Source organism: Carcharhinus amblyrhynchos, chromosome 13 (assembly GCF_965287045.1).
Source record: "Carcharhinus amblyrhynchos chromosome 13, sCarAmb.v2.hapA, whole genome shotgun sequence".
In the NCBI taxonomy this organism is placed as follows: Eukaryota; Metazoa; Chordata; class Chondrichthyes; order Carcharhiniformes; family Carcharhinidae; genus Carcharhinus; species Carcharhinus amblyrhynchos.
Genome location: NC_137336.1, coordinates 11,755,120 through 11,766,133, shown reverse-complemented (window position 1 = coordinate 11,766,133; position 11,014 = coordinate 11,755,120). Strand labels below are relative to the sequence as shown.

Here is an 11,014-nt window from a genome sequence, read left to right as displayed (position 1 = left end):
TTCAAAAAGGAACTCTGAGTTTTTAGCTCCTTTTTTGAATGCGTTGCGTCACAGTTCCTGTTGCATCGCACACACATCTTTGTCCCTTCCCAATATGAGGAAGGGTGCAATGGAATCTACATCCCCAGGACTCTGTACCGTGTACAATGGAGTTAGATATTTAGCCCAGCCCCAGCCTCCAGCCAAGACCAGGAGCGCCTCAATGGGTCAGTCTGCTAATCAGGTCCAAAGTCATGAACCAAACTCCGTGTGTGAAGATTGCCCAAGAATGGGATGGCCAGAGAGAGCAAGGGTGGGGAGGGGAGAGCAGGAAGCCCAGTGGAATTCTCATCCAAACCCCATCCTCGGCTCTGTACGATGTAGCCAATTGTTTTCGCTTCTGTCTGCTGGGTTGGCACAGGGGGCCATGCCTGGATCAGTCTAACCCAGAATTGGGCCTGAACTGGGCTGGAGTGGATTGTGGAGGGGATAGAGAGGGAAAGAGGGGGCGTGGTTTGGTTGGGGGGGTGTGGAGGATGGGATAAGGAGGGGAATACACATGACTGTAACTGGGTTACAATTGCCCTGCACCAAGTGGTAATTCTGCTCAGTTTAACTACAGTCTGGACCTGTCAGAATGTAGAGGCTGGTTGGGTCCAGTGGGATTTTCCCACATTTACAAACACTTCTTTAGGGAGGGAGTTCCCTGGTCACCTCAATGCTTATTGGAATATCGGAAAACCAGACAGGAGAGAGCGCGTGCCTGTGGAAGGAGGCCAATTTTCCGATATTCCCTGTGCCCTGGTGATTGTTACTCATTTTTAATGTGCGCATCACTGACAAGAGTGACATTTATTATTCAGCCTGGTTGCCCTGAGGTGGCGATGGTGGGCCATCTACTGGAGTCACTGATAGCTGGTTCAATACAAACTGGGTGTCTAACCAGGCCACTTTGGTGGACAATTAAAAGTCAACCACTTGGATTTGAGATTGGAGTCAGTATTGGCCAAGAACAGAGAAGGATGGCTGGTTTCCTCCCCTAGCGAACCTGTAATTTGTTTTATTCTCTGGATTACTGGACTAGAAAAAAGCAGCGCACCATTGTATTTGATGGTCTGGCCATGCACAGGAAAAGCTCCCCTTTCTTTTTGAACTGTTATTTAATTTAATTATTATTTATTGGCAAGATGAAGCCACCTCAACATGAAAAGCTGTGAAGTGTAGGGGTCAGGAAAGGGTTAGCCACTGGTCCACATGTTGTTCAAAAACTGAGTGAGGACATCATTGTTCCAAATGCCACTTCAGGGTCCAGAATCCAGGCTGACATCCCTAGTGTGGTAACTGAGGGAGTACAGCACGGTCAAGGTGCCTGTATTCAGATCAGATATTAAACCATGACCCCTTCAGGTGGTCTTTCGGGTCATGACCCCTTCAGGTAAAAGCATTGTTTCTAAGAGCAGGGAGATTCTCCCTGGTGTCCTGTCCCAATAAAAAGTCTGACAACACCAGGTTTTAGTCCAACCGATTTATTTCATAATAGACTCACAAGCTTTTGGGGTTAGTCCCTTCGTCAGGTGACTAACCCCGAAAGCTTGCGAGTCTATTATCAAATAAATCGGTTGGACTAAAGCCTGGTGTTGTCAGACTTTTTACTGTGTTTACGCCAGTCCAACGCCGGCATACCCACATCATGAGTCCTGTCCCAAACCAGGAGCAGTAAAACAGATGGTCAATTGGGGTGCCACGGTGGCACAGTGGTTAGCACTGCTGCCTCACAGCGCCAGGGACCCGGGTTCAATTCCCGGCTTGGGCCACTGTCTGTGTGGAGTTTACACATTCTCCCCGTGTCGGCATAGGTTTCCTCCAGGTGTTCCGGTTTCCTCCCACAGTCCAAAGATGTGCGGGTTAGGTGGATTGGCCTTGCTAAATAAGGACTAGCTGGGCTAAATGTGTGGGCTTGTGAGGATAGGGCCTGGGTGGAATGGTGATGGGCTCAGACTTGATGGGCTGAATGGCCTCCTTCTGCACTGTAGGGATTCTATGAATAATTTCATTGCTGACTGTGGGAGTTTGCTCCAATACAGCTATACTTCAGAAAGTAGCTGGTTACTAATTGCATTGAATTGTATGAAATGGTGGGTAGGATTTGGGCATTGCCTCGAGTCCAGGTAAACAGACACAGACTGAAATGATAGTTGCTGTGTTAGGAGGTGTACGCATGTACTGTGCAACCGCTGTAAATAAATATTAAAGCGTGTAAAGGTTGGCTCCAGTTCTACCATTCACCAACTGACTTCCTGGACTAGAATGTTGGCTTCGCAATATCCCAAGGATTTGGAAGATGCTTCCCTCCAGGTGCACAAGGAGAAGGAGCTTTTCCAGGGGACGGTTTGTGAAGTGACAGGCCTCGAAATTCCACTGGGAATTTCCAGTGTGTTCAATATTTCTGACAACATTGCAGAACCCCCAGGGATTTCCCACTGCATTGTAACTCAGGCACGGCAAAGTGCTTAGATACGGCAGGTGGCGAGGTCTGGTGCCCAGGGAGCGTCAGGTTACAACAACATGGTATTAAACCAACCCAGGACACGCTGGGTGGGTAGGACAGCAGAAATGACCACTAAAAAAAAAACATCAACATCAGCCCTCGTCTGGGTCTTCTTATCAGTCATCTCAATTTCACCTCCGAGTGGCCTCCAAAAAAAAAAAGCAGCTCACGTTCCACTTTAGAACAGGCCGCAAAATTCAAGAGGTCAAGTAGACATTTTCACTTTATCTCCAAACGGCTCCGTGGAAATGAATTGGTGAAGAGAGGCTAGGAGATTAACCCGTCGGTCAGGGCTAGGATCACCAGCGAATGCAGATACTACCGAAACCACAAAACCAGAATTTGCTCCACCACAGATGTAAACTCAGCCCCACGTCTGGCTGATCCGGGGTTATGTCTAGCAGGTGGTGGCCAGGGATTGGTGAATCGGCGGCTGGAAGCAGCGCACGTGCTCCACCGTCGAGCTGTCATTCTCCACCGATTTCAGATACTTGTTCAACATGGCGAAAACCTCGTTATTCAGGATCTGGTACTTCCGGATCCGGTCCGCCATCTTCTTCAGGGGCTGGAGGAACACAGAACAAATGAGACTCAGACACAACCAGACTCTTGAGGTGCTCATAGAATCCCTACAGTGCAGAAGGAGGCCATTCGGCCCATCGAGTCTGCACCGACCACAATCCCACCCAGGCCCCGTCCCCGTAACCCCACATATTTACTTCGCTAATCCCTCTAACCTACACATCCCGGACACTAAGGGGCAACTTAGCATGGCCAATCCACCTAACCTGCACATCTTTGGACTGTGGGATGAAACCAGAGCACACAGAGGAGACCCATGCAGACACGGGGAGAGCATGGAGCATGGTAGCAAAAAATGAACTGGGGGTTTTGGTCTCTGAAAGTCCAGCATGTGGTAAATGGCCTACATCCTAAAACTCAACCAGTACCCAAGCCAGACTCACTGTGCGTCTTTGACCCTGAGCTGAACAGCATGTTGGTCCCAAGGGTGATACATAGGGTCAATGGGTCATCACCGTGTTGGCCATCTGGTGGTGGTACCGATTCCCATTGGAATTCAGATTGGCTCTATAGCTCTGGTATATTTACCACAAGCTATATTAGTGCATATTAGAAGGTTAAATCATGAGAATGGGATCCACAGATGAGGCTTACGTTCCCTTGAGTATGGTTTATTAAGGGGGTGATGATGAAGGAATTTGATAGGGAAGATAGTTGGTTCCAGAGTCCAAAACAAGGCAACACAATCTGAATCATGAAACTAAACCAGTGCCCACTGCAATGTGCATCAGGGTTCCTGTAGGGAACACAATTAACTCTCGAAAAGCTGTGATAGAGTGGACGTGGAAAAGAAAGTTTCCAGCTCAACAAAATCAGAGGCCCTGAATGAATAAACTCAGTCAAGAATTTGGGAGAAACGTCTTGACTCAGAGAATGGTCAAACTCATTAACACAAAGAGCAGCTGAGGGGAAAGTATAAATTCATTTAAGAAACTAGGTAAGGACATGAAGGAGAAAGGAGGGAGACAAAGAAGGTAGAAGCTGGTGTACCAGGATGGCACGGTGGCACAACGGTTAGCACTGCAGCCTCACAGTGCCAGGGACCTGGGTTTGATTCCCTGCTTGGGTCACTGCCTGTGTGGAGTCTGCACATGTTCTCCCCGTATCTGCGTGGGTTTCCTCCGGGTGCTCCAGTTTCCTCTGAAGATGTATATAAGACCCTTATCTGATCCCACTCGGAGTACTGTGTGCAGTTCTGGTCGCCTCACTACAGGAAGGATGTGGACTCTATTGAGAGGGTGCAGAGGAGATTTATAAGGATGTTGCCTGGATTGGGAGGCATGCCTTATGAAGATGGGTTGAGGGAGCTAGGTCTCTACTCCCTGGAGAGACGAAGGTTGAGAGGCGACCTGATAAAGGTTTATAAAATGTTGAGAGGAATAGATAGGGTGGATTCTCGGAGGCTATTTCCCAGGGCTGAAATGGTCGCTACGGGAGGACACAGCTTTAACGTGCTGGGAAGCAAGTACAGAGGAGATGTTAGGGTAAGTTTTTCACTCAGAGGGTGGTGAGTGAGTGGAATCGGCTGCCGTTGGTGGTGGTAGAGGCGAACTCGCTGGGGTCTTTTAAAAGACTTCTGGATGAGTATATGGGATTTAATGTGATTGGGAGTTACAGATAGTTCTATGGCCTGGTAGGTATGGATATGATCGGTGCAACTTGTGGGCCGAAGGGCCTGTTTGTGCTGTAGTGTTCTATGTTCTATGTGCAGGTTAGGTGGGCTAAATTGTCCCTCAGTGTACCTGAACAGGTGTGGCGATTAGGGGACTTTCACAGTAACTTCATTGCAGTGTTAATGTAAGCCTTACTTGTGACACTAATAAATGAAAACAGAAATACTAGTCGGAGTAATTGGGTTGAATGGCCTGTGCTGTAAAATCCTATGTAAATTAGCTGGTTTTAGGTCTTTAGGTGATTAGCTTCAATCATTCATTATCCTTTGCCTGGAGTGCTGAGATCAGGGAAACATGGATGGAATTCCTGAGCTTTTGTCCCGATGCTCCCACTTGGCACAAAGGGAAAGGGGAGAGGGGGGAATGGAGGATATCCTGCTCCTGCCCCAATGCTCATATACCGAGGCAGAAATCACACACATTCTGGGAACCTGAGTTCTGACTCCCCACTCTTCCCACTCCCTCCCCACCAACTCCCTTTCCTTCTGCAGACAAGTAACCAAAGCCACGGCCCCCTACTTTGCACTTTCAGTGGGTTCTGGGGCCCAGGTTGATGCCGGGGAGCAGGTACTAACCACGTTCTTTATAATCTCATCCTTTCCATCTTGCCTCTGAACCTTCAGTAAGTGGTAACAGAAGTCAAACAAGTCGAAGCGCCTCTGCTGTCCGAGAAGGACGATGATGGAACATCCAGCCCAGTTCAGACCATCCCCAAAACACTGCCTGAGGGAGGAAACACAGACAGTAAAACATAGCATTCCTGCATCATGATGTGGCGATGCCGGGGTTGGACTAGGTAAGCACAGTAAGAAGTCTCACAACACCAGGTTAAAGTCCAACAGGTAGCACAAGTCTACCTGTTGGACTTTAACCTGGTGTTGTGAGACTCCTTACTATTCCTGCATTAGACAGATTCCCCCTGAGCTTACCTACATTCCAACCGTGACTGAACACCTAAAGTATTGTGATGTCTGCAAAGTGCTGCGGGACATCTCTGAGGCGTGGGTTGTGCGAATAGGAGTGCAAGAATTTTCTTTGAATTCTGAAGCTTGTTCAGTCTTACCCGTGACTTAGGGTGAGCTGGTTTGATGCTGTTTGTGGGAGCCTCAGGTGTGAAAATTGACTGCCACGCTTCAGTAAGTTTAAGGTTTATTTATTAATGTCACAAGTAGGCTTACATTAACACTGCAGTGAAGTTACTGTGAAACTCCCCTGGTCGCCACACTCCGGCGCCTGTTCGGAGAATTTTTAGCATGGCCAATTTTTAGTCAGCACGTCTTTAGGACTGTGGGAGTAAGCTGGAGCACCCGGAGGAAACCCACGTAGACACGGGGAGAACATGCAGACTCCACACAGACAGTGACCCAAGCCGGGATTCGAACCTGGGCCCCTGGCCCTGTGAGGCAGCAGTGCTAACCACTGTGCCGCCGTAACAATGACTCTTCAGTGATCCTACAGAGAGTATATGACTGGCCGGGGTAGTGTCAGGTGCTATAGAAAGGTAGGCTTTTTGTGCCAGAGGACAGGAACCTGGCAGTTTTTCCAATTTGAGCTTTAATCCGTCAATCCCCAGGTAGGATGGATTTCAGACTGGATGAGACAAAATTCCTGGAGGCAGAGGGGTTGACGTGAGGAGGGATACGGGGATTTCTGTGATTGGCTGGAGTTACGCAGTGAAACTTTATAATTACCGCGTGAAGATAAAGGATTACAGCTATGAGTCTGACTTCCACCATGGGTATTTTAATCAGTTACTGAACAGGCGCCGGAATGTGGCGACTAGGGGAATTTTACAATATCTTTATTGCAATGTTAACATAAGCCTTACTTGTAACTAATAAATAAACTTTAACTTTAAAATTCTGCAATTAAAAGTTGTGCATCAGTGAAAATGACGATTTAGCTGTTGGGTTGTCATTAAAAACCCATCAGCCCTTTCTCAGAGCCACTACGGACTGGTAATAAATGCTGGCTCTGCTACTGAATCCTGGTGGGTAATAAATGACGGCATTGCCACCCAATCCTGAGTGATTAATTGTTAATTATCATTTTAACTGTATTCAGACAGCAGTTCTGAAGATGAGTGGGAGCAGTAAATACAGTAATTAGTGAGGAGCTGACACCGTGTTGGAAATCAGTCCTGGCGGGCAAAGTGGGAAATCTGCCTTTCGTTGTGGCTCTTGATTGTAAATTGGTGACACCTTGTGGGAAGAATGTGTGCAGTGTGACAGTGTACACGGGCCACGAAGGTGCAGCCAGCAATTAGGAAGGCAAATGGCTGGTTCCCCTTTATTGCATTATTGGAATTGGCTTGCTACTGGGCTTTAGTGATACCACAAGTGAAGTAGTGTGTGCAGTCTTTAAAAATCCAGTCTTGGGATGTAGGTGTCGCTATGCCAACATTTTAAGAACATAAGAAATAGGAGCAGGAGTAGGCCATCTAGCCCTTCGAGCCTGCCCCGCCATTCAATAGGATCATGGCTGATCGGAAGTGGATCAGTTCCACTTTCCCGCTTTCTCCCCATCACCCTTAATTCCCCTGTCTATCAGAAACCTATCTACCCGTGACTTAAATATATTTAGCGAGGTAGCCTCCACCACTTCAACGGGCAAAGAATTCCAGAGGTTTACCACCCTTTGAGTGAAGAAGTTCCTCCTCAACTCTGATCTAAACTGCCCCCCCCCAGAAATAATCTGCCTGTCCCTTGGAAAGGTGGTGATGAGATGCTTGCTTGAACTTTCTGCAGTCCCTGTGGCCTCCATGTTTAAGGAAGGATAGACTTCCTTGGAGGCAGTACAATGAGGGTTGACTAGCTTGGCCACTGGATGTCCTTTGCTGAGAGATTGAGTAAATTGGGTCTATATTCTCTGCAGTCTAGAAGAATGAAGGGCGACCTCATAGAAACCTCAAAGCTTCTGAAGGGTGTTGATAGGGTGGATGCTTAGAGATTGTTTCTGTGGGTTGGGGAAGCTAAAACGGGGACGGGTCCCAGTTTCCAGATGAGGATTGTTTAGGACTGAGATAAGGATGCAAGTCTTCACTCACAGTGTTGTGAATTTTTGGAAGTCTCTAACTCAGATGTACAAAGTCTCACAACACCAGGTTAAAGGCTAACAGATTTATTTGGAATCACGAGCTTTTGGAGCACTGCTCCTTCATCAGGTGAGTGACTCACCTGATGAAGGAGCAGCGCTCCGAAAGCTTGTGATTTCAAGTAAACCTGTTGGACTGTAACCCTGGTGTTGTGAAACTTCTTATTGTGCCCACCCCACTCCAATGCCGGCATCGCCACATCATGGCGACCTCAGATGGCCATCATTCAATATATTTCAGGCCAGAATCGAGAGTTTTGGCCTCTCAGGGAATCGAGGGGTATGAGAAGGGGGCAGGAAAGTGAATGAATGTCAGCCATGACCATACTGAATGGCAGTTCAGTTGGACATCCCGTTCCTGTGTATATGTGTCAGTGTGCTCAGCGAGTACATGGCTGTCATAGTTGTCCTATGGACCCAGCTCCTCCACCAGGCACTGGGCCGCTCCCTCCCTCCCTCCCTCCTTCCCTCCCTCCTCTTCACGCTCCAGCACTTACTCCGCCGTGAACTCATTCGTCCCCACGGGGATGCAATAAACGAACTGCATCGCACTCCACAGCCGATGGAACTCCACGCACTCATCTACATGCATGACGCCATTGGTCGCGGGAGGCCCCTTCCACACCGGGTCCTGCAGGTAGTTCCGAATGCGAGTCAGGATGACCTCAAACATGGATAGGCCGCAGCACAGACGCTCCTTGGTGAGCAGGTCCCCCTCGCGAGCGATGGCTATTTGCTGCAGACACGGACACACAACATGAACACCGGTAACACAGCGAGAAATCCAACTGTGAAATATTCTAAACCAGCACCACACATTCGCCCGATTACTGCTACACAACACAGTTAACAGATATCTTCCTCGATTAGATCAACTTCTTTAGCTCATCTGCTGAGTGCAGCTGGGAACAGCATTACCCACTCGCCCTGACTCTCTGTCTCAGTGCAAGGGGTGCATAGATCCCCAAACTAGATACCACGTCACTCAAAACTGTTAAGACATTCTTACTCCTTCATTGTCACTGACACGCAAGCCTAGTGCAAGGCTGCAGATTCCATCCATGGCAGGTTTCCTGAGGTCCCATCTTTCTTGCCCACCAGCTTCTGTCCTCCAATACTCTAGATTTCTCACTGGGTACGGGTTCTATACACACTGACTCTCACTGGGGTACGGGTCCCACACACACTGACTCTCACTGGGGTACGGGTCCCACACACACTGACTCTCACTGGGGTACGGGTCCCACACACACTGACTCTCACTGGGGTACGGGTCCCACACACACTGATTCTCACTGGGGTACGGGTCCCACACACACTGACTCTCACTGGGGTACGGGTCCCACACACACTGACTCTCACTGGGGTACGGGTCCCACACACACTGACTCTCACTGGGGTACAGGTTCCACACACACTGACTCTCACTGGGGTACAGGTTCCACACACACTGACTCTCACTGGGGTACGGGTCCCACACACACTGACTCTCACTGGGGTACGGGTTCCACACACACTGACTCTCACTGGGGTACAGGTTCCACACACACTGACTCTCACTGGGGTACAGGTTCCACACACACTGACTCTCACTGGGGTACGGGTCCCACACACTGACTCACTGGGGTACAGGTTCCACACACACTGACTCTCACTGGGGTACGGGTCCCACACACACTGACTCTCACTGGGGTATGGGTCCCACACACACTGACTCACTGGGGTATGGGTCCCACACACACTGACTCTCACTGGGGTACGGGTCCCACACACACTGACTCTCACTGGGGTACGGGTCCCACACACACTGACTCTCACTGGGGTACGGGTCCCACACACACTGACTCTCACTGGGGTACGGGTCCCACACACACTGACTCTCACTGGGGTACGGGTCCCACACACACTGACTCTCACCGGGGTACGGGTCCCACACACACTGACTCTCACTGGGGTACAGGTTCTAAACACACTGACTCTCACTGGGGTACGGGTCCCACACACACTGACTCTCACCGGGGTACGGGTCCCACACACACTGACTCTCACTGGGGTACGGGTCCCACACACACTGACTCTCACTGGGGTACAGTTCCTCACACACACTGACTCTCACTGGGGTACAGTTCCTCACACACACTGACTCTCACTGGGGTACAGGTTCTAAACACACTGACTCTCACTGGGGTACATGTCCCACACACACTGACTCTCACCGGGGTACGGGTCCCACACACACTGACTCTCACTGGGGTACGGGTCCCACACACACTGACTCTCACTGGGGTACGGGTCCCACACACACTGACTCTCACTGGGGTACAGTTCCCCACACACACTGACTCTCACCGGGGTACGGGTCCCACACACACTGACTCTCACTGGGGTACGGGTCCCACACACACTGACTCTCACTGGGGTACGGGTCCCACACACACTGACTCTCACTGGGGTACAGTTCCCCACACACACTGACTCTCACTGGGGTATGGGTCCCACACACACTGATTTTGACTGGGGTATATGACCCCCTTCACACCCTCCCCCAACCCCAAGGCTGATGTCTGCCGCAGCCCAGGGGCTACCTCGGCTGCGATGAGCTAAAGGTTTTATGGAGTTTACTTACACTGACCGGTAGATTGTCTTTCCATCGCTGCGAAAAGTTCTGGGGGGGTAAAACAATTTTTATTTAGGAAAGAAACTCGTTAGAGGCCAACTTTGTCCGCTGGTCACGGTGCTTCAGCTGCTGGAGATGCCTGAGGTCGCGGCTCGGGCAGGTCACAGGGCAAAGGTCAAGCCACGTCCTCAAGCATCGAAATGTACAGTTGGGTGGGGGGTGGGGGGGGGGGAGATTTCCTGGATAGTTCCACAGTTGTGTGGATGTAGAGCTCGTGGCTCAGCAGGGCAACCTGTGGGCACTCTGCCAATATTCAAAAGTCTTCGCAGAAACTAACCCCCCCCCCCCCGTCCCAACTGTTCAGTTTGCTTACGATCAGGCGACAACAACAACTTGCAATTACACACTGGCTCTAACATAGTCAAACATCCCAGGATGCTTCACGGGAGCGTCGGTCAGACAATTTCGCGCAAAATTACATGAAGGAGATAGCAGGAATGTTAACTAAAAAAACCTGGTCAG

General features: G+C 49.7%; 1 protein-coding gene across 2 annotated transcripts in view; it reads right to left on the bottom strand.

Moving 5' to 3' along the window:
- Window positions 1–1,611: 1,611 nt before the first annotated feature.
- The window catches only part of cyfip2 (cytoplasmic FMR1 interacting protein 2), a 104,430-nt gene continuing 95,027 nt past the window's right edge, over window positions 1,612–11,014 (bottom strand). The window contains exons 29-32 of one of the 2 annotated variants that reach the window (XM_080201291.1): window positions 10,502–10,540; window positions 8,373–8,611; window positions 5,358–5,505; window positions 1,612–3,092 (exon numbers count right to left, since the gene is read on the bottom strand). In XM_080201291.1, coding sequence (XP_080057417.1) covers window positions 2,925–3,092; window positions 5,358–5,505; window positions 8,373–8,611; window positions 10,502–10,540 — 594 coding nt within the window. In that variant the 3' untranslated portion in view covers window positions 1,612–2,924. The remainder of the gene's footprint in view (window positions 3,093–5,357; window positions 5,506–8,372; window positions 8,612–10,501; window positions 10,541–11,014) is intronic. The other variant, XM_080201292.1, reaches the window with a different exon arrangement.